This window comes from Urocitellus parryii, chromosome 1, assembly GCF_045843805.1.
Source record: "Urocitellus parryii isolate mUroPar1 chromosome 1, mUroPar1.hap1, whole genome shotgun sequence".
Taxonomy (NCBI): Eukaryota; Metazoa; Chordata; class Mammalia; order Rodentia; family Sciuridae; genus Urocitellus; species Urocitellus parryii.
In genome coordinates this window covers 130,314,904-130,338,750 of record NC_135531.1, presented here as the reverse complement: position 1 = coordinate 130,338,750, position 23,847 = coordinate 130,314,904, and the positions used below count along the sequence as shown (strand labels likewise).

The 23,847-nt window shown below is 48.1% G+C and overlaps 1 protein-coding gene across 1 annotated transcript in view; it reads left to right on the top strand.

Moving 5' to 3' along the window:
• Positions 1-23,847, top strand: part of Adamts2 (ADAM metallopeptidase with thrombospondin type 1 motif 2) — a 246,066-nt gene that overhangs the window by 154,880 nt on the left and 67,339 nt on the right. The window contains exon 5 of the mRNA XM_026414284.2: positions 15,553-15,636. Within this exon, the coding sequence (XP_026270069.2) occupies positions 15,553-15,636 (84 nt within the window). The remainder of the gene's footprint in view (positions 1-15,552; positions 15,637-23,847) is intronic.

The following is a 23,847-nucleotide window of genomic DNA, read 5'->3' as shown; positions in this document are numbered from 1 at the left end:
CTGCACAGTCCCTGGCAAGAGGAATCTCCAGCAGACAGGTTCTCTCTTGCCCTCTTCTGCCTACGGAGCCCCTGTATCTGGAGCAGCCCTTTCCTGAAGGCCATCATCGTAACCACCCACTTTGAGTTGAACTCTACCTTTTCCTGCTCAGATCCCAGCCCTACGGGACCACCACTTAGCCTTGCCAACTCAAAGAACCTCTGAGGTCACTTTGAGGATACTTTTAAAAGGATAGCCATTTAAAAACAACTGAAAGGGAGGAACAGATCTCTGGGCAAGCAGAACATCTCTCTCAGCTGTGTTAACTGCTTATGTTCAGGAAGAATTCCTGAGTCCCTGAAGCTCCCCATCTGCTGAGGGCAGATGCATTCCATGGGCCTACAGAGAATATGGGACCCAGGGGTCTTCTGTGCCTTCAGAGCAGAGGCCATAACCTTCAACTCCTCCTACCACGAGGACAGTCCTCTGTACAGTATGTTCTTCAGCAATTTTTGTTGAATGAATGATTTCTGTCTGTGCCAGGACTCAGATATTTTTCCTTTTTTCTTTTCTAATTTAATCCAGAAATTGGCCTTGACTTACCAAACCCTTGCCAGGGTTTGCAAACAATCAGAAGGCATATGGGCTCAATTTCTCACCAACTTTCAAGAATGTTGGGGCCTCGTGGTGGCTGTGGGGAAGGCAGGAGCAGGACAGGAATGTTCACTGCTGGTCGAAGGGGAAAGAAATCTCGTGAACTGGCAAAGCATCCAGGCGGAAGGCGCCACCCCCAAGTCCCTGTTCACATGTCTCTGGCTCTGCTTCCTGGGATAGAGAAAAACATCTCTGGAACTAGACAATTAAACTTGGTTCTCTTAAGTTAGGAGAAGGCAGACAGGGCCTTCCAGGCATGGGGGACACATCAGAAATGGGACTGGGCACAGTGGGGGAAGGGAGCAAGGAGTAAAGGCTACATCTTGCAAGGCTGTGTCCCCCAGGCTTCAGGGTCCACTTGTTCCATGGCCCACAGGGGGCTACTCCTGTCATTTTTTCTGTTCCTTGTGTTCGTTCTGCTGACCTGTGAGCCTGGCTCCATGTGCCACCGGGAGATACGCTGTTAGGGCCAGTGGTGTAGGGGGCTCAGAAGAGATCAGCCCACCTGAATGCTGGTTAGAGCTGGGCAGGAGGGCGCATGAGTGGCCGTAGGCTCTAGAGAGTCATAGGGACTGGGAGTGGGGTGGGTGGGAGAGGCCACCTCCCTCTGGAGAGGTCCCCCTGAGTCATACTCACTTGCAGTCTTATAGGAATAAGCAGGTCCACTGTTGCCAGGTCTTTTTTTTTTTTTTAAATTGAGAAGCTGGAAATCCAATTTTCATGGAAAAATCTAATTATTTTTCAGTGTGGGCAACAAATTGAAATTAAGAACCCTCACTGCACAGGTGAATTAGAACGCAGCTACAGGATAGGTTTAGCATGTAGGAGGCCGGATGGTTCCTTCCAGCCTAGAGGAAAGGAGGCCACTGCCTGCCCTGCTATGCCCTGTGACGAGGGACAGGTAGTCCCATCTCCTGGGGCGGCTGTGAGCACTGAGCGGAACATCAGAAAAGTGCTTGGCAGAGTGCTGGCCGTGTGGCGGGCACCCTGGGATGGCGAGCTGCCCTGGTCATGTTCAGCACTCCCTGCACCCTTAGTTGGCATCTGGCACAAATGTGGCTCAGTCGAGGGACTTCAGAGGCCCTAAAGCAGAGAGCTCCAGTGGTTGAAGAGCATGAGCAGAGCTAGTGGCATTGCCGTATCCCTGGGCACAGTTTGGGCCTTGGGAGGGGTGGGTGAGGTTTCTTGGGAAATTTGAAGGGAATACCTTCTCTTCCTGGAAACTCCTGTCCCCACATCCTGTGGGTGGAGAAACTGGCATTGGCTTAGATTATGCACATGCCAGCCCTGTACAGGGAGGCACTTAAGTGATCTCTCTACCCTGCTGGGTGGTCTGACCAGGACAAGCCAGAGGGGATTCACAGACCTGTGTGCAGGCAGGCCTTTCCTTAGTACAGGCCCAGGTGTGGGTCCTCCCCCACTGTTCTGGCCTTAAGAGTGAGAATTTGAGTCCCCCAGGAAACCTCAGGCTTGCCTTGACCTTCTTTGCCTTCCCAACAGCATCTTTTTTTTTTTTTTTTAACCCAGGGGCACTTAACCACTGAGCCACATCCCCAGCCCTTTTTTAAAAAAATACTTTATTTAGAAACAGAGTCTCACTGAGTTGTTTAGGGCCTTGCTAAATTGCTGAAGCTGGATTGGAACTCTGCATCCTCCTGCCTCAGCCTCCCGAGCTGCTGGGGTCACAGGCATGCGCCATCAGGCCCGACTCCCAACAGCACCTTGACATCACTTGACCGCACGCTTCCCTCCCTCCTCCCAAATATCTTTTCTGTTACTTCCTGGGTTTTTCCTTTGGGCTCCTCCATCTCTTCCATCTTCCTGTTCTAAGATTTTCCCTCCTTCCCACTCACTCAACTGGGTCATTCAGCACTTGCCTGGTACAGGAAGTTCTAGGTGCTGGCAGTGTCACAGTGGGGGGGGGGGGTGTCCACAGACCTGTGGTGATGGTGCAGAGCACAGAACATTCCGATGGAGAGGGGCACCACGGACTGTCCTCACTTCTGCCTCTCCTTCCCTGAAACATGTGGCACTCTCCTCCGTGAAGCCTCCTGACAGCTGATGTGAGAAGCCTGGAAGCTGCCGGTCCTTGGCCTCCCTTGGGGAGCCGACGCTTGTCAAAGTGGAGTTAGCGTTCCAGTGGACGAGGAGGCCTAGGCATCGTCACTTCTCAGTGACAGCTTGAGGCAGCTGCAGAGCTTGTCTGGTGTAGGCTCCCTCAAGGAAATGACAGCTGCACCCAGAAAAGCAGAGATGACGTGCGTGTGTGCGGTGCTGGGTAGGTGTGGGTTGTCACTGCCCCAGGCCCCTCCTGGGCTGTCCCCTGAGCTGAGTTGAGGTCAGTTGACCTGAGGTCCTACTCTCCTTGGTGGTGTATCTTGGAAGGGCTAGGGACTTTCATATATCAAGTTCAGAGAGGGACTGCCTGCCTGACTTTCATGAATGGCACCTGGCAAAGGGTTTACGCTTAGTAAATGTGCAGTAACTGTCTTTTTTTTTAGTGAATGAATAAGTGAGTAAATGAACTCTTGCAAAATGACTATGGCCCCACATACTCCCACTTTAAAAAAAAAAAAAGACTCTGGCCTTCTGCCTGTTGGTGGAAAAACTGATTTAATAACATAAGTGTCCTTCTTCCGTATACCCAAGACTGTTCCTTCAGCACTGATGCAAGGTTTTGGAACCACTAGCATCCTAGGGACACAGTTCTTTATGTCAGCCGACTTGCCAAATTTACCCCTAAAGCCTCTGTGGCTGGTTGCCAAGCATACTTGTGTGGGTGAGCTTTTTAGTTTCTCTCTGCCTCAGTTTCCTGATTTGTAAAAAAGGGAAATACTGCCCACTGGCAGGGTGGTAAGTGGTGAGAGATTTTGCACCTGGGAAGACACTGCTCAGGTCTTGGAAAGTCAGAGCTGACCAGTGAGGTGCAGCAGGCCTTCCTTCAGTTCATGACACCTGTGAAGCCAGCCTAGCAACCTCTTGTCCTCAGAAAACCTGGCTCTTAAGGGGACACACCAACTTGCCTTACCACAACAAGAAGGACAAGGACCTTGGCAGCCAAAGGCATGGTTGGTGCCCTCTGCCTAGTTGGGCAAAGGGTCACAGAGTGGTGACCCTTGAGCCGGGTTTGGTTGCAGAGTTGGCATTTCCAAGTGGAAAGGTGGGAGGGAATGTCATTCCATACAGAGGGGGCATGTGTGCAAAAAAGGGCTCCACACCCTTTTTGTGTCACTGAAGGAGTGGCACAGGGGAGAGGGGTCTTGGGGTGCAAATGCTGGCTAGACAGGCAAGCTTCTTGGGGGTGGTGCACTGCTTGTGTGGACTGAGCTTGAACTTGATCTTGAAGCTTGGGGAGCAAGAGGATGCAATGGCAGCAAACGATGCAGAAGAGCTCCCCTTCAAGAGGGAGGGAGATCGGCAGTTAATCTAACAAAGTTTACCTAGCTGATGGTGCAGCAGGGGCAGTTTCCTGGACAGGGACAGCATCCAAGTCAGCATAGTGCGCTCTGTGGGAACACTCACAGGGTCAGGAAGTATACCCAGCGGAAACCCCTTTGCAATGAGACAGGGGAATGGAGGCTGAGCAGATGCAGCCAGACTGTAGGCAGGTGGTTGATGGTTCATCCCACCTCCAGCTGTGCTGGTTATAAGCTGGGTCTGTGAGCTGCCCCCCATGTCTCCTGACCCTAAGAAGAAGGTATCAAGGGGCAGTTGTACATCCAAGAATTCATTCCGTCTCCCTTTGGTTCTGGGTTTTTCTGGTAGCAGAGGTGGAATTTCAGGGGCTTTGACATATACTCATCCGTCTTCTTATGTGTCTGTTTCCTTGCTTGACATTTCTGGAGGCCTGTTCTGAGCCAGCTTGGGGGTCCACAGGTGGAGCGTGCAGTGTTCAGCTCCTAGGGACAGGAGCTAAGTCACTTCAGCAGATCGTCACAATGCAAGGGGGATGTGTGCTATTCAGGACAAAACTTGTTTCCTGCTGGGTTCAAGGAGGCACTGGAACATCAACTTGTGGATGTTAGAAGGTGCCCTGAATGACTTCACCTCTGGAGAGGGATATGGTTCACGTTCATAATAGATGACTCTTATAGCGAGCTTGTAATGCTGCATGTAGGACCATGCTGATGCTTGGTTTCATGACACACTCCGAATTCCTCATGAGCCCCTGCCCATGTCAAGGGGCACAGTGCTTGGTGCTAATAATAATAAGGTGCTAATCTGAGATCCTCCATCATGGTGTCTGTAGTCTTTAGGGCTCAGATCCCTGCTCTGCCAGGATTTCTCCCTGCTTCCACATGTCAAGATACCTGGGCCTAATGGCAGTGGAGGGACTGGCTTGTGTCCTCTCCATTTTTATTGTGAATTGGTGACCATGCCTGGCCTCTGGAATGCTTAGGTGTTCTGGGATATCCCTGATCCAAGCCTTCGGCCTTGATGAGCCATCCATTCTGCACCCTCTCCATCATCACTGCCAGGTACCCCTCACCCCCACCCCATAAGCTTCTGGATCCCACATCCATCCTCTGGTGCCAAGGGCAACCAGGGTGCTACTTTAGGCTCATTCATTTACACAAAATGCCGCCCCACCCTGTGCCTAACAACGCCAGCATAGGCCATCTTGAGATTGGACTCCCCTCTATGGAGCTATCTCAGTGGGAAGCAGGACCCAGAGCTCTCGTGGTTTGTCTGTGTCTGGCCCTAAAGATTGGAGTGGGGGCAGGGGCATGGATGGGAAGTCTTAACCTTGGATTCAGCTTCCTGACTGTCTTCAGCCATCTCCCCTATGTCCTCTGTCAACCAGCATGTCCCTCCCCAGGGACTTCCCATAGCCCATGCCCCTGCCTCCTCAGGGTGGCATTTTACCTGTCCCCTTCCTTGACTCAAAATATGACCGAGCAGCAGAAGAGTATGATTTACAAGAGGAGTGAAAAGCACATGGTTCTCAGATTACATGGTGGCGCCCCTTGGGGGCCAGGTGACAGAACTGGAATCACAGCGGACAGTTGTACCACACTGGTCCCAGGCTGGCAGGAGTAGGCTGGGGAGGAGGCTACTGTTAGAGCCAGGGGTGGCACAAGGTCCTGCCACTCAGGGTTCCTCCCTGAAGTGAGATTGCATGTGGAAGCCCCCGGGGTTGTGGTTTCAGGAAAGTCAACAAACCCAGCAGAGCGCTGGGAGACCATGACATCCCACAGCCGCGGCCAGCAAGAACAACATCCCGCCTTCTCCTGCCTCCTTCCCTTCCGTGGCCAGCTGAAGCCCAGAGCCCCCGGGGGGCTGGCCTGTGGTCTCTCCCATGCCTTCTGTGTCCTGTGTCCTCCACAGGAGCCGTCCTTCCCTGTTCAGCAGCATCCCCTTGTTCTGATGAGTAGTAGCCAGGTCAGTGAGCGGAAGATCTGGCTCCAAAGGGTGGTGTGGCTGTCTGTGACCCCAGAGTGTGGGGCTGATAAGGAGGGATCCAGGTCCAGGTCACACTCCCAGATGTGTCTCTCCCAGCCCTGGAAAAACAGCCTGGGCAAGCACTGAACTGTTCACAGAGACCTCTCCTTGTGACCATCAGAGAGCCAGAGTGGCCTCCAGGATGAAGCCCAGGTTGACTCAAGTTTTGAACACCAAAGAAACGGTTTGCAGCATTTGACCCTCACGTCATTGATGACAAACTTTTTGGAGATAGTACTGCATGCTGGGGATTTTGCTAGATGCATTCAATTCATTTTTTTGCAGTCAGTCCTCATAACAGCCCTGAGCCACAAGGGGTAATTGTCCCTATTTCACAGATGAGGAAATCGAGGCCCCCTCGTTCAGGTGAGGTAACCAGCCCCAATTCACATGGCAGAATGGTGGCAGACCCCACACTGAAACCGATGCTATCTGAAGGGGGGATTTCACCTCCATCCTTTGCTTACTCCCCAAATTCAGGACAGGGGGAGGAATGCAGCGCAGAGGAGGGTCAGCTTCTTGCAGTTACTAGCATCGATATGAAAGCCTTTTCAAGGTAACCTGTTTTTCCCGTGTCCCCGTCTTAGTGTTCCATCCAGTTGCATAGTAAATATTTATTGAGCCTCCGCAATTCTGGGTATGGGTCAGCTTGCCTGGGGGTGAGGAGCCCCAGCCCCATCCTGGGGTACCTATAGAGTTGTCCCCAATGTGGACTTGTGCAGAAGAGCAGATAGGACAGACTTCATTTGTTGGGGATGAGGGAGCGGGGTGTCTTGGAAAATGTGTTCATGCACTTGGTGTTGAAGGAGGGGCTCCCGTGCCTCCCACTTTTGAGTGTGGCATAACCTTAATAATTAAGATTCTGCCCATTTGAATTTCATGATAGTTTGATATTTTGAGCAATGGTGAGGGTCGTGTTTGCCTCGGAAGCATTTACCCAGAACCAGAGGGTAAAGAAGAGGTGCAAAGAGAAAGTTTATTCTCAGGCTAAGACCAGGCCCTTGCAGTCCAGTCTATGAACATAGAAGCGGCATATCTCTCTGGAAACCAGCAGACCTCTCTCAACCAGCTTCTGGTGCACTGGGCTCACTCTTTTCAAGGGCTCCACCCTGGTGGTCCAAGCCTGGCCCCTAGGGGTTCATAGAAAGACCCACTTTCTATTTATTCCAGGGTTCCCAGAGAAGCCACCGAGTGGGCTGAGCACACCCCCCAGAAGGCTTCAAGACTTCAGGCCTGGTTTGCTCCCCAGGGTTTTGCCAGATGAGCCCTGGGGGCTTCTCTCCATGGTTCCACAGCTCTGCTCAGCAGAGAAGATAACTTTCCCAAAAGTTGGATTTGGGATGGAAACCACCAGCAACCCTGCTCCTAGCCTCTGGCCCCAGCTGGACCCTCCCTCTGTAACCAGCCAGGCCTAGGGGCCTCCCTGTGACCAAGTCCTGTTTCCTAGATTAGTTCCCCCTTTCTGTGGCCCCTTCTGCAAACTTGGCAGAGGAGAAAGACTCCCCTGCAGCCTCAGGCCACCTTCCAGGGCACATAGTCACCCCAGTGGAACTCTGCCACCAAGAAGGCAAACTTTTACATTGTCATGCAAGGCCTTGTCCTTCCTTATTGTCTATTCTAGAACAGAAACTTGGCTGCATCTTTGCATAAGCAAAAGGCGCATTACAATGTATTTCCCCAAACAGAGAGCCCTTGGCCTCTCTCTGCACAGAGAAGGGCTGCGGCTTTGTACATTTTCCCTTAAGGTTTAAAGATTCCAGGATCAATTTCTCAGACAGGGCTCAAGGACATTGTCCCAGGGCTTCCCCTCCCCCTGCGGTCTGGGCAGAGAAGAGCAGCTTCTCCCTAGCCCACAAGTCTTGGGGACAGCAAGTTCCCTGGCTGGCATGGTGGGGAAGGCACCTAGCTGGGAGCCTCTGTCATTACAGGGCATCACAGGCCTTTGCTGGGTCTCTTTTCCCATTTCCTATTATTCCACAGACTCCTTACTGAGCACCTACTGTGGGCTACATACTGTTGGGAACAGTTGTGGTAGGGGAGGCATAGCAAGTGCAAAGGCCCTGAGGTTGGGAGGGGAAGACTCCCTGTGCTGGGAAGGGCCTAGAAGAGGCAGCAGGGCCACTCCTCCTGGCCTCAAGGTCATGCCAAGGAGCTTCAGTTTTATTCAAAGTGCAATGGGAAGGCCTTGGGTAGTTTAGGCAAGGGACCAACTGCCTTTCTCCTTGGAAACATTACTATGAGTTTTTTTATTTATTTTATTTATTTTCTCAAATGTTCTTCAGATATCTAAAGAATTCGGGGGCTGGAAAGGGAGTGTGGGAATTCCAGGCATGAACCATTGCACAAGCAACAGACAAGGGCAGACAGGCCTTGGAAGAATGCCAACTGAGCTTTGGGGAGTGCAGAGTCCATGGGGGGAAAACAGCTGAAGTGGAGTGTGGAGAAGCCAGCGGGGGGGGGGGGCTTGGAGAGGGCCCTGCATGCCACACTGAAGGCTCTGGCTTGCTTCCAGAGGCACTGGGGAGCCATTGAGGGTTTTAGGCAGAGGAAGGAGTAGGTCAGAGGAAGGAGTGGTGACCTTAGGGAAGAGTGGTTTTGGGAGGAGGGGAACAGGATACAAGGCAGGAAATTACTGGGGAGTCCCTACCACCTGTCTCATCTGACAGCTGAGGTAGGAGGGGTTGGGGGAGGAGGCAGAGAGGATTGGAGGCTGCCTCCAGTCCTGTCTTTGTTGCTCTTTTTGCCCCGACTGTCAGCTCTCTCCTTGGCAGAAACGTAACCGTGTTCCTATTAAGGATCTGAGCGTTTCACTGGGAATTTTGCTAATTATTCCCAAGGATCCCAGAGCCTCGATGGGCCCTGCAGGGTGCTGGCCAGGGCTGGCTGCTTCAGTCCTTGCTTCTAAGCTGTATCTGATCATCAGTCCATGAGGAGTAGGAATATCCAGACTCTGGGGACTGTGGTACTTTTACAGCTTCCTGAAAAGTAGGTGAAGCCCTGGACTGTGGGTGGGGGCACAGGTGGTGGCTTCAGGGCGGTGGAGGACAAGTGTCTCTTTCACATACGCTTGAACCCTGCATTTCAGCCACTTATCTTTATATATCCAAATATGAGGATTGGGAGGCCAGATTATAGCAAAACCCTGAGTGCCTGTTTGTGCCTTTGTCTCCAGGCCACTGTGCCCCATGGGCATCTCACCCACGGGGAGGGCATGCTGCACCCAGGCAAGGGCTCCTGAGCAGGATTCCAGTGGGTGCCACCAATCCAGGTTGAAGGGAGAGGGATCAGCAGCCACCAAGAGGTCTCACTGCAGATAGCAAGACTGCACAGGGCCCTGCTCAGAGCCCTGTCTGAGCTGTGAACCCCTGTAGACGGGCAGAGACTTCTTGGGGTGAAGAGAAGGAGAGATGCACACAGTCAGAGGCCAAAGGGCTGAGGGAGTCCTTGCAGGCAGGTCTTGGCTGTGAGCCTCCCCGGGGCCTGGCCGCCTCCTCCCTGGCTGTCCCTGGGAACACTGCCAGGCATGCCCAGTGGATTTCCGAGTTGTCCGAGGCTTCTGGAGGCCAGAATCGAGGACTCCCAGCCCAGCAGAGGGAGTCTCCCCAGTCCTGGGGGTCCACAGTTAGCAGCCTGACACTCTGGGTTTCTGGCCACCTCATCTCCTATCCCCAGCATCAAGTGGGCTTGGAAGTAGCCCTGCCCCTGCCCCTGAATCTCCTGGAGCTTGGTGCTGAGCAGAAGGATCTCTGGGGTGGCTGGTCACCTCCTGATCCAAATCAGGAAGCAGGCTCAGACCAGCCTAATATCCAAGGACACAAGGCCACCTCCTGGGGATGAGAGCAGGACCAGGGGAGCTGGAGAATCCTGTGCCCTGATGGGCAGGGAACCTAGAAGGACACTGGCCCTAAATCTTCTCCCTTCTTCTGGGAACAGGCAGCCTGTCCTTCCCAGAACCTCAGGTTCCCCATTGCCCAGCTCCATAATCATGATGATGTTCATGAGGGTTTTGAAGGAAAGTGAACGAGAGGTCATATTGTTGTGGAATCTTTCCAGGTGGGAGTCAGGGGTCACCTAAGAATGTGGCATGTGTTGAGAGCTAAAAGAGAGAACAAGTTAGCACAGGGAAACAAGGGTGGTCATCCTACCCATCCCCTCTCCAGTCTCCTGTCCACTAGGCTGTCTGACCACAGATTCAGAATATTACTTAGGGGGCTGAGTGACCTTGAGATCTATTCCAGACTAGGCCTCCACTTGGCTTCCCCTGAGAAGAATGCCCCCTCCCCCTTCTCTCTCCCTCCCTCCCCCCCAACTCCATATAGAACAAAGATGGACTGTCTCTATTTTCCTGCAAAAGGGGCAGGGCTAGGCAGGACTCAGGGTGTCCCAGGGCTGTGTGGAAGGTGATCACATGCCCCCTACTCCAATCCACATCACTTTTCATATCTGTCCCTTCTCTCTACTCATCCCTGTATCTGAATCCTACACTCCCACATCTTCCCCTCAGTCTACTTTCCATGAAGAATCCAGAGTAATCTTTGCAAAATGTGATGTTATTATCTTTCCTTCCAAGCTCCATAATCTCTGACTGCTCATTGAGTAGATTTGGAATCCTCCTGACCCATGTGGTCTGGCCTTAGTTCCCCCCTCCCACCTTTTCTTTCCACCTGCCCCTGTCCCATCTTTTCTGTGCCTAGAACCTGCCTCATTGCTTCCGCCCCCAGGATGTTTGCACATGCTGTTCTGCCAGGATGACCACCCCTGTTTTACTGTGCTTACTTGTTCTCTCTTTTAGCTCTCATGACATGCCACATTCTTAGGTGACCCCTGACACCCACCTGGAAAGACCCCACTATTGTGGAATCTTCAAAACCCTCTAGTTCACCTTTCCTTCAAAACCCTCATGAACATCATCCTGATTATGGAGCTGGTCAAGTTGCTTCTGAGGGCCAGTTCCACACTAGTTCTGCAGAATCCTGAGAGCTAATACATGGTGAGGCCACCAGCTCTCTGCTGGGTCCCTGCCTGGGGCCGTGGGGAAGGAGAGGGCATGCCTGAAATGCCTGGGTGGTTCCAAGCCCAGGGTATGGTCAACTCAGTTTGAGAAGTCCCACTGAGGACCTGATCCTCTTAGGTCATCTCTGCCTGGGGGCTTGATACGCTTGGCAGGGTCAGTGCCTACCCACCGAGGCTCAAACACAGGGAAAAATGTAGCTTTCGTCAGTTTTAATGTCCGACGTTGCCCTCAACCCTGGCACCCAGTTCTAAGATAGAAAAGTCCTGGTCCATGAAAAGTAGCTCAGGCCCTTAATGTTTAAAAGTTCTTAGAGGGATGAGCACAGTTGTGCACCCAGTGACTGGGGAGGCTGAGGAGGATTGCAAATTTGAGGCCAGCCTCAACAACTTAGTGAGACCCTGCCTCAAAATAAAAATAAAAAGGGGTGGGCATGTACCTCAATGGCAAAGCACCCCTGGGTTCGATCCCTAGTACCACAAAGTAAAAAGAATAAAAAAACAAAAACCTGTGGAGGAATGTCATGAGGTCAAAGTTAAGCCCTGTGTCAGTCAGCGTTCCATTTGCTGTGACAAAAATACCTGAGATAATCAAAACTTACAAGGAGGAAAGATTTACTTTGGCTCCTAGTTTCGGAGGTTTCAGTCCATGGCCTCTTGGCCCCCATTGCTTTGGGCAGAACGTCATCGTGGGGAGCTTATGGAAGAGAGCTGTTCACCTCATGGCAGCTGGGAAGCAGTGAGAGAGAGACAGACAGACAGACACAGACAGACAGACACAGGAAGGAACTGGAGTCTCAATATGCCCTTCAAGATTAAGCCTCAGTGACTTAACTTTGTCCCACTAGGCCCCACCTCCTTAAGGTCCCACCCCCTCCCAGGGGCACCAGAGGCTGGCGACAAGCCTTTAGCGTGTGGTCCTCTGGGAGACACTGAAGATCTAAAGCACAGCAGGTTCTGACTCAGGGCTTGTCTTCGTGTGCTTAGGCCCGTATGGCAAATGCCACAGACCAGGCCACTTAAATGACAGGTGTTTATGTCTTACAGTTCTGGAGACTGGGGATTCCAAGATCAAGGTTGCCAGCCAATTTGGTTTCCTGGGGAGGACCCTTTTCTTGGTTTGCTGATGGCCAGTGTCTGCTGTGTCCTTACGTGGAGGGGATCGGGGAGCAGAGAAGAAGCAAGCTCTCTGTGTCTCTTCCCACAGGCATTAATCCCATAATGAGGACTCTCCTCTCATGACCTCATTCTGATGACCTCACAGATACCTCCCAATCTATCACGTTGGGGATAAGAACTTAAACATATGAATGGGGTGGGGCATTTGTCCCCTGGCCCTGGGTGGGAGTGTGTGCACAGCTTGGCTTGCCCCAGCATGCTCTTGCCTCGCAGTGGCCCTCACAAGGACCTGCCCTTGGGGTGAAGGGGTTGGTCCTCTGCGGCTGCCATACCAGCGGGTCTGCCTCCCAACCCCTGTAGAATAGCACTACCTGGGTCCTCTCTAAAACGTGGCGGTAGAGGCCCCAGCACCAGGTAGGCAGCAAGTCACCCCCCCCCCGCGCTGTATCCTGCCCAGGCATTCCTGGGGTACAGGGGACCCCATGCTTCTGCTCACACAGCTGGGAGCTAGGTCACCCTCTCCTTCTTGCTCATGACTGAAACGTGTCCAGCATCCATCTGGGCTCTCAGAAGCCACCTCCTATTGATACAGGCCTGTCCCCACTCAGAAACCGAACAGCAGCTGGGCTCCAAAGCTCTCTGTTTTCCCTTCCTTCTTGACAGGCTGTTTTCTATTCTCCCTCCCCGACTCCCAACTTGAGACGGGACCACGGGGGCTGGAGTAGAAGGACTGAGGGGAAGCCCAGCCACTCTTTCTCCTCCCCTCTCCTGCCCCTTCCAGCTGCCGTGAGATGTCCCTGGCCTGGGTGGTTCCTGTACTAGGAATGCTCTGAGTCCAGTTGGCCAGGCTTTGCTCATCACAGATAAAGCAAATACTTTGGAAATTTAGAAAAACTCCTTTCTCTTTTAAGAAAAACTGTCTTTTAAGGCTAAAACTAGACTTTAAAAAAATCTAGTTAGAACCTCAAAATTGAGCAAAGTCATCTGTGGTTTAGGGGGTGTGCACCCTGCCCTCAGGCCCTCCTGGGGGAACTGCAGGGCACTATGGCTTACCAGTAGTGAAAAATACAGTTTCAGTTTTCGCAAATATCATTCCATGGTATGTGGGGTGAAAATTGAATCCTCACAACAACTTGGTGAGATGAAGACTGTTATTCTGATTTCCCAGAGGAGGCCAGCAGGCGATGTGTGAGCAGGCAAGATACCAGGGCACGTGGAGGGCCTCCCCCGGCCTCCACCTCGTCAGCTGCATGTGATGAGGCAGGCACTTGGGCATCTGGTAGGTGTCCCTCAGGGCCCAGCATCCCTCCTGCCCAGGGGGCAGGCACAGGGAACTCAGGTCAAGTCGCTGAGTCCCAGTGATCGTCTGACCTGCACTCCCTCAGGTCTGATCAGTTGCCCCTTACCTACGGGAAAGGAAGGTAAAGAGGGGGAGGAACCAAGTTATGACCAGAAGTAGACGGTCTACACCAGGAAGTTCCCAAGAGGGGCTGGTGTTGGGCTGGATGGTGGCATCAGCCGGGCCCAGCCAGCTTGTTAACTCTGCACTCCAATTGGGGCCATTTTTATCCACAGCGACTCTGACAGCAGCCACCGGGTTCCTTGTCTCCTAGGCCTGGTGTGCCTCCCCATCCCATCCATCATGATTTGCTTTTCCTTGTTAACTCTCAGATTTCCTGAGGTAGCTTCCTGTTGTTTATAGATAGGAATTACAGTCGCTCAGACAGACATCCTAAAACTGGGGGTGCAGAGCATGTTCAGCACCAGCCTGAGGTGGCCCTGGATTTGGGAGGTGCATCCGTGATGACACTAGTAGATTTATTATTCTCTTAACACTCTTTCTTGAGTGTCTGCCCTGTGTTACTCTGTCCTGGGGCCTGGGCACATGAGGAGGGAAAATACGGATTTGGAACAGCTGTAGTCTACTGATAGAGGGTTCAGGAAGTCATGGGCCACCAGTGCTCCATGTGGAGCAGGTCAGAGCTGGGGAGGCCCTCCCAGGAGGAAGTAACTCCTGGATTAGCCTTAGGAGAAATAGGGTTTAGTCGGCCAATGAAGGAAGTCCCAGTGAGGGGGCTGTTCCAGCCAGGATCCTGAGTGCGTGCCCTAGGAAGACAGGGATGGTGTTAGTTGGGAAGGAAGCCTCTAACACCCAGGGCCTAGGGCTAACCTGACCTGTGTTTCGGAAAGGTCATACTGGCTGCATTGTGGAGTGTGGGAACTCATTTCCTTTTTTGTGCCATGTACCCTTTTGACATCTGGAGAAGTCCATGGGCACCTGCTCAGAATGATATTTTTAAATGCAAAAAAATATAAAATACATAAGAGTAGTGATAGAGTGTCTGTTAGCATGCCCAAGGCCCTGGGTTTGATCCTCGGACTGCTCCCTCCCACCCAGAGAAAGAGAGAGAGGAGAGAATGAAATAGTGCTGTAGTGAGCACACCTCTCAAAACAAAACAAGGAAAGCACATTTATGATTTTGTAATAACTACATTTATCATTAACAAAGTAGATCTGGTGGTAGGGTCTCAAATGATCCCCATTTAAAAAATACAATCATCCTTCAGTACCTGCAGGGATGGTTCTGGACCCTCTTGGATGCTCCGGTCCTTTATATAAAATGGCACAGTTCTGGTGCAGAATTTCCCCCCATCCTCCCGTATACTTTAAACCATCTCTAAATGACTTGATAATACCTGACATGAGGTAAATGACAAATTAATAGTTGTTAGTCTGTAGTGTTTAGGAAATAATGACAAGGTGGGGGGATCTGTACCTGTTGAGCAACTTTTTTCCCCAGATATTTTTGAGGCACCGTTGGGTGAATGCATGTGTGTGGAACCTGTGGACACGGAATGCAGTGCTGACCATAGCAAGGTGCATAGGTAACATGGCATCAGCAGCAGTGACAACTGTGGAGTGGTTTCTGTGGTGGACAGTCCAGGTACTGCTCGTGCTGCTGGTGTTGGTTGCCTATTTTCATTCTTAAAGGAAAAGCTGGGTTTTGGTTGGAGGCTATGTCAAATATGGAAATCAGTCTCCTGGTCCAAGTTCAAGCTCCAGGTGAAAAAAATCCCAGGGATAGCTGGCAGGGGTCTCTTAGAAGACAGCTATCAGAATCCAGGCTGGTGGTGCTGGCTGTAAGGATGGGGTGGGAGGAGGCAGGAAGTGGAGGGATAAATTAGACTGGATGGCAATGTCTGTGCAAAGTGCAGAAAGAAGAATGAATGGGGCAGGGTACCCTGGGTTCTCACCTGGGGGCTGATTGACTTAAGATGCCATTTGCAAATCCAGAGCTGGTCTTTGGGCATGGGGTTCCTGCTGATGCCTCCCTGGTTGTCTTTCAGGTCAACGAAATCTATCATGACGAGTCCCTGGGGGCCCACATCAATGTTGTCCTGGTACGGATTATTCTGCTGAGCTATGGGAAGGTGAGTGACTACTGTGAACTGGGTCCTGCCTACCAGGCACAGTCTCTGCTCTCTTGGAGTGAATGGGGCTGGAGAGTGAGGCATGGCCCTCTTTTGAGAGTGTTTTCTCAAACTGCCCTGGTCTCTCCCAGACACCCTTTGGTTCTATAAGTAACGAGAAATTTGTGAGCCGTTTCATCCCTGATTCCTTATACCTTGACTCCAGGTTTTAAAATGTAGATTTTGTTATCATTCAGCAATGGTGAGGCCAACAGATCAGAAGACTCCTCCTCCCATTGAAAAGATAGTTGTTACAGACCTTCAGAGATAGATGCCTGCTGAACCCTGGGTGGCCACCTTGGAAAGCACCAGGTGGGCCACAGGGCAGAGGGAGTCGAGGAAAAACTGGCAAGAGCTTCTGTTCTGGTCTCTGCAGGAAAGACCAAGGCAGGTAGAGTAAGCAGGCTTAAGAGTGGCCAGTTTGAAGAATTATAGAAGATTCTGGAACATAAGAGCTGTACCAAGTTGTCTGATACCTGACCCTGGGGTGATTAGGACAGGTGGATAGTCACCCTGAGTGTACAGTCTGATAAAGGAGGTGGTCAGAGATATGGGCTCTGGATCAGTTGGTTTTCACGTGAAAGATGCCCTGAGTTGTTTACTCCCTCTAGGAATTGGCAATCCTGGAAGGAACAGTCCCTTCAGGGTTAGCAGTGCCTCAGATGTCAAAGCATCAGAAATCGTGGTTCTTACACCTCCGACTTTGACTCCTGACTGTGTCTAAAATCTGTGCTGTCCTCTCCTTGTGCCTTATATCTTCTGCTGAGCCCTCTTGACCTACCTACCTCCGCTTGTTATTGAACTTGGAAGCCTCTTTCCTGGCAGCATGCATGGGTCCCAAAGGGACAGTGACCTGAAACAGAAAGATAAGAGAATGCTGTGCAGAGAAGACGATGAGGAAGGGGGCTACCCTGTGGCTCAGCCAGCGTGGAACGCACTTTGCATGTGTCAACCAGGAAGATGGGGAGGTGCACATGATGTCAGTCCCCATTTATAGATAAGGACCCTGGGGCTTAGTGCGAGTCAGCTGCACACCCAGGTGAGTGGCAAGGGCCACCGAGCTCTTCACAAGTTGAGTCTCTCACACCGGTAGCCAAATTCTAGAGTTTGTGGTCTGATTCAGTGTGTGGAAAAGTCACTTGTAATATCAGATCAAATGCACTAGGCATGGGAATATAAAAAGGGTTAACACTTCTGCTCAAAGACAGAGAATGTCAACCCCCCCCCCCACCAATAAAATGAAACTTCACACAACTTACATGGCACAGGGGCAATGAAGGGCTGGCTCATGGGGCAGACTGTATCCCAGAAAAAGTCAACCTCAAGCCTACTCTTCTTTCATCCTCAAACTTTGTTGCTTTTTTAAAAAAAATTAAATGACTTATTTATTCTAATCTGTTATACTTGATGGCAGAATGCAATTCATTTCATATTATACATATAGAGCACAATTTTTCAAGTCATTGATTGTTCACAGAGTATTTTCACACCACTCGTGTCTTCATACATGTACTTAGGGTAATGGTGTCCAACTCATTCCACCATCATCAAAATTTGTCACCTTTAAAGGATCTGAAGGCAGCCACAGGAAGGATACTAGTTATGGATCTATAGGCACTCCAAGAGAACAGAAAATATTCCAAAGCAAATCTTTATAACAAAGAATTGTTGGAAACCTAACTGTGGGAGTGCTTAATGCCCATCAGGTTCTTTAACAGATGACTTGTTGAAAGGCATAGCAATATTGTGAATAAAGCAAAATTAGTAGTTAGATCATCTTTTCCCTTGCCCTACAGAAAGCTATGTCTTTCTTTTGTGGAATCATAGAACATTGAAAGATCACATAAGTATTTTAGGTCATAAAGAAAATTGTAGTAATGATTTTTCTACAGCAAAACTGTTTAGGTTTGACTAAATGCTTCTGATGTGGGGGATGGTGGGGAGATAGGGGACAATTTATAAACCTAAACAATATAATCCAGTTGGGATTTTTTTAAAAAAACTTACTAGAAGGGAGAATTTTAGAACTGCAGTTGCTTGCAATTTAGAAAACTTAAAAAACAAAACAAGACAAGACTACCACATATCAAAAGGGGAGGTGACTAAAGATGTATTCACAGGCAAATTCATAGGTGTTTTCTAAAGTCACACATTAGAGAATGAAAACAAGTTAGCCCTGCATTTAACTCAAATTAGAACAAATTTCAACAACAACAAAACCAAAAATCTTAGGAAAACAAAAATAAGAAAATAGTTCAGAAAAAAGCAGAAATCAACAAATTAGAAAATAGAAATAAGAGAGTCAATCAAGGAGAGAATTTGGGCAAAAGTTAACCTCTGGCATATTTAATTTAAATTTTAAAAAAAGAGAAGAGATGCAAACTAAAAGATCAGAAGGGACATGTGCACAGTTGGCCTCCCATATCTGTGGGTTTGTCATCCACCGATTCAGCCAACCCCCCAATCAAAAATATTTTTTAAAAGTTGGATCCATACTGAACATGTACAGACCTTTTGTCCTTGTCTTTATCCCCCAGATCAATACAATATAACAACTTTTTACATGGCAGTTGCATTGTATTAGATATTATAAGTAATCTAGAAATGATTTAAAGTATACAGGTATGTGGGTTATATGCAAATACTCTGCCATTTTATATAAGGAACTTGAGCATTTGTGGATTTTGGTGTCCTTGGGGATCCTGAAAACCAATCTCTGTGCATACCAGGGGAAACTGGTAACCTGGGATGACCGTAACCTACACAATACTTCATCTGGAAGAAGAGAGAGCACTCAGGGCCGTCAGCCCCACTAGGAGGCTGTTGGAACATTCTCATGTCCAGCCATACAGACATCTTTGGACTCTCCCCACATATCTCCCTCTCCAGACTGGGCCCATTCCAGCTCTTCTGTTCCTAGCTGGTGTCTTAGGAATTTTCAGGTCTTTGGCATGAGAGAAGGGCATATTTATATCTCCACTCAGAAGTTTCTGGAGAAAGGAAAACAGTGGCCTTGACATGCGACTTTTGACAGCTTTGGGTATAGGAGCAATATGGGTTACCAAAAAATGAATAGGGTGAATTTCAGAATTTGTATTTACACGGTATTGTGTTACCTTGCTGAATAATTGCTTGCAGATGAATAAGAGTGCTGGCACAAATAGATGATCTGACTTCTCTAGATAAGCAATTGTAATATAGTTTTGAAAATAGCAAAGGACTTGAATTTTCTCCATGGTCATGACACTTGTGCTTGTGCATCCTGGGAAAGGAAGGGGAGAAAAGTCGTCCTGTGGATTGGGCTTGGTCTCAAGAGGTAGCTTATATTCCCACTTGATTGCTCCCATATTGATTAAAAGGAAAGACTTGGAAATCCTCACTGGATTCCAAAATCTCTGTGTTAGGGACTTGGAAATCCTGGGAAAACTGAGGATTTCCTGGGGGGAAGGGAGACGTGAGTATTTCAAATTTGACTCTAGAAAATATAGAACACACCCTAAATACCACAACCATGAAGGGAACTTGAATTCTTTACCATTTGAGAAGATATCTTAAAGTCATCCCTACATAGAGTCAGCTCATTTCTTTTTGCCAATGCAGTCTTATTTAATGCAAGAAATTATTCAGTGAGGATAATACTATACCATATAAACATACATAATATCCGAAATCGACCGAGTTCAATTTTTTTGGTAGTCACTGTGACCCAAGCACCCCAAAGCTGCCATTGGTAGTATGCCCACATCAACCACACACCTGTCTCGCCTCTAAAAATAGATATAAAACCCCTAAGGCACTGAGAGTTTAATTGAATGATGCACGAGGAAAGAATTCCACCATGATGAAATAGGGCTTATTCTATGAATGTGGGATTGTTTAATATCAGGAACTCTATTTATATAATTTGTTGCATCAATATGCTAATGACAAAATTTCATGTATACTTTTTGGAGGGTTTCTATGTGTAATATGCTGTTCTAGGAGTAATCGTGAGCAGTCCCTGTCCTGAGGGACTGCTTCCAGAGGGAGATGTAGATACGGAAACAACTGCAACAGAGGAGCTCGGGACTCCTTGGAGGAAATCTGGGGCAGGCAATCCTTACTCACAAGGTCAGGGAAAGCAACCAGAAGAAGTGACATCTTAGCCGAGGACTAATGGTGAATTCCTGTGTGAAAGGGGAAAGACCCAGCAGAGGGATGTTGTGAGTTCCAAGGCTGGAAGGGGAGAGAGAGCAGCACATGCTGCAGGAACAGAGAGCAGCAGAGTTTGGAGGGACAGATGCAATGATGGGAACAGCAGGTGCTGACACTGACGAAGTCAGGAGCAGAATACAGGGGTCCTGCACCTCCTGCCATGGAGTTTGGCTTTCCCATGAGGGAAACTTTAAACAGAGCAACATGATCTCATCTTTGTTTCTAACAAGACCCTTGGACTTCTGTAAGTGTAACTGCCAGGTGGGATCAGTGACTTAGGAGTTGCCACTGCCATCAAAGGGGAAGTTGATAGCACTGTGATGTGCCCCTCTTGCCAGAGGCCAAATCAACAGGGCTGCCTGATTTGGGGTTTGAACCTCTACAACTGTGAGCTAAATAAACATTTTCTGTTTATAAAGTTGGTTTCCTCAGGTATTTTGTTATAGTGATGCAAAGCTGACTAATATGCATACTCAACATGGAGGACACAAGAGGAAAAGCTGGAATGGGGAGAAACTCGAGAACACAAGAGGATAAACTGATGAGTTCAGTTGAGAAGTGCCATGTTGGAGGTGCCTGGTGCCATCCCAGTGAAGCTGGCCAGGAAGAGGTCGGCACATGGGTCTGGAACCCTTAGGGAAATTTGGACCCTGGAGATACAAGATGGGAGCTATTTGCACAGAGGAGCTTGCTGAGTGATGGGACAGCTGAGAAGAGACCCTAGGGACTCCCCCAAGATGACAGAGACAGATTGGCAGATCAAGGAGGTGACTGGAAGCTGAGAGGGTGTGTTGTTTTTAAAAATTTGAGAAAACTAGTGACAGATGGTAGCATGACAATCAAACTTTTATTTAAAGGTGGAAAGAGAAGCACATTTGGTTAAAAGTGTTCTGCACAGCCGACACTTTGGATGTGAATAGATGTTTACCCAGGAAAATAGAAGGTTGAACGATGCTTGCAACACAAAGGGAAGCAGGTATTCCCAACACCAACATCTCCCAGAGGCTTGGCTGTGGGAATGTGCATGGTGAATCTCCAAGAGACGAATTGGCACGTGTCATTTCTCCAACTTGTGCTCAGTGGAACCCTTTTCCTCAGGTAATCAACATTCTTCAGAACTTGCTTTGGGAAACTGTGCCTTGGTGGCAGTGGCAGTGCCATTGGAAATATCGACTTGTTACTGTGGTTCTGGAAAGGCTAGACAGTTTTATATGACATGAAACAAATGGTGGGAAAGAGCAGACACAATTCTAATTGCTGGTTGCTGTTAATGATGTGCCAAGAAAGCCCAAAGGAATCCATTGTAAAACTTGTAGAGTTAATAAGAATTTAGTGATCTGGCCAGATACAGTCACGCATCACTCCAGGATGGGCACATTCTGAGAAATGCGTTGCTAGGTGATTTTTGTTGTTATGCAAACATCATAGTCCACTGACACAACTCAGATGACCATGACATCACTAGGCGATACAATCTCACGGGACCACCATCATATACAGGATCCATCATTGTGGTGCATGACTCTATTAGATAATTATGCAAAAACCAAGAACTTCTATGTGAACCAACAACAGTCCGCTAGTAGGGATAACAGGAAGAGAAAAGTTCTCTGAACCATAGTAACCAGACATGCAAAAATACCTGGAATGGTGCCGGCCAGACAGATAAAGGACCTATAGAAAGAATATTGCACATTGTTTATAATAGGAAAAAAGTGAAAATGAATAAAGAGACACATGTTGCTCTTCTGGGAAGACTGGATATAGTGGAGAGGTTGATTTCTCTCAGATGAATAATTGGAAATTTGATGAAGTTGATTTTTCTCAGATGAATAATTGGAAATTGGATGAAATGTTCCTGAGGTTCATTTAGAAACATGATAGTCAAGAATGACTGAGAAAGCCTTGAAAGCCAAGCAAATGGAAAGAGACTTACTCCAAACATCTTGTAAAGGGAAAATAATTGAAATAATACTGTATTTGCATAAACGTGAACAGACAGATCTGTTGAATAAAGTAGATAGCTGAAGATCTCCCTCCCATACCTAAGTTGTGATAAATAAAAGTGGGATGGTTATTGAGCATGAAATGTTATTAATAGTTAAATTAATAATGTATGGTAAATGTAAGCCAATAACTTTCCACTATTTAAGTTGCATAAATCAAGAAGAAAATACTGATTGTCAAACGCTGTCTAAGCCTAAACTCAGTAGAAGGAAATGTAAAGGGAAGGACAAATGCGCTTGAAGAGTTAAGATAGAAGACTTTTGTCAAAAACACAATTCAAAGGCAAACAAATTCAGAAAAACTCCAAAATGACAGAGATATCCTAATATATGAAGAGCTCATAAATCACAGGAAAAACAAAATTGTCAAAAGAGGTAAGCAGTTAGTTAATAGAAGAAAAATACAAATGTCTAGAAAAGAAACTCCAAAAGAAAATATCTAGCTTTACTATTAATCATTGAAATAAGAGAATGTGCCATTTTGAAAGCACCAATTGCTCTTAAGAATACAAAGTGTGTGTGTGTGTGTGTGTGTGTGTGTGTGTGTGTGTATGAGTATGGGGGTGGTGTTCTGCTTGTTTGGATGAATAAATGGGCACTTTTCTGGGAGAAGTATATAAATATGTAGACATTTCTAGAGCAAAAGGTGACAACATTTATCATTGCCTTCAGAAAGATACCCAGTCACTCATTTGTATTATTCTCTCCCAAAACAGTATCATAGCTGTGCACCACGTTTTCGGGACAAGACACCTGTCAGGGCCTTATTTCTAAATGTAAATGACAAGAGTCAACCTATTGCTCAATAGTAGAGGTCTAGTTAAATAAATCATCATAAATCTATATAGAAGAATATTAGGCTGCCAATAAATCACATTTTAAAAACAGGTTTAATGAAAAATGATGCTAACATAAAGTTAAGTTTGTTGTCTGCTTGTTGATTTTTTTTTTGGGCGGGGGGAAGTGGGATATAATTTTGCAGAGTCATCTCAATTTTGCATACCTACCTATACAGAAGACCTGGGTGGCATGCACCAACTGTCAGTAGTATATATTGCTAGGCAGTAGGATAATGGATTTTTATTTTCTTCTTTGTACTTTACTGAATTTTAATTATTTTGATAAGCATCTATTATAAGCAAAAGAGTGCATTTTTAACACATTCTAACTAGTTTACATTTTAGGGGCTGGGGTTGTGGCTCAATGGTAGAACGCTTGCCTTTTATGTGTGAGGCACTAAGTTTGATTCTCAGCACCATATAGAAGTAAAAAATAAAATAAATAAATAAATGAAAATTTTAAAAGACTAGTTTACACTTTTTAAAAAATCATTCAAACATTATAGGATTCTTAATACTGTTTAACTGAACTCCAGAACCCTGGATAAGGACATACCACAGGGTTCTATCATCTCAGCATTTTATTCCTGATCTGAATGAAGCCATACAATGGAATTTATGCTTTCATGGGCATCTCACCTCTGTGATGGGTTAGGGATGAGTGAGGAGGCTTCTCGCTTCTTCCTTATTAGCAGTCTTCCAGGATGGGGACCAGGATGGGGAACTCACCTTTGTGCCCCCTTTTGGTGAGTCATCTTGGCCAGAGTGAGAATATAGGCTATTACAGGTACTTGACCTTACCTACAGGTGAGCCCCACATCATCTAGGCTAATAGGTACCTCCCTTATGTCCAGGGCCAGTCTGGCCCTTAGCCCTTCAGGAGCAAAAGGTTTCTGTCTTGCCTGGAACATGGGAGAATCCTCTTCCCAGGTTGACAGAATCAGTGTATTAGTCTGCTTTTCATTATTATAATAAAATACCTTAGGTAGGCTACTTTATAAATAAAAGTAGTTAGCTCCCAGTTTTGGAATCTGGCAGACTCAGATTAGGTGAGGCCTCTCATGAGGCTCTAACAATAATGGCATCATGGTAAAAATCACATTTCAAAACATGCTCAATGACAAATGATTACA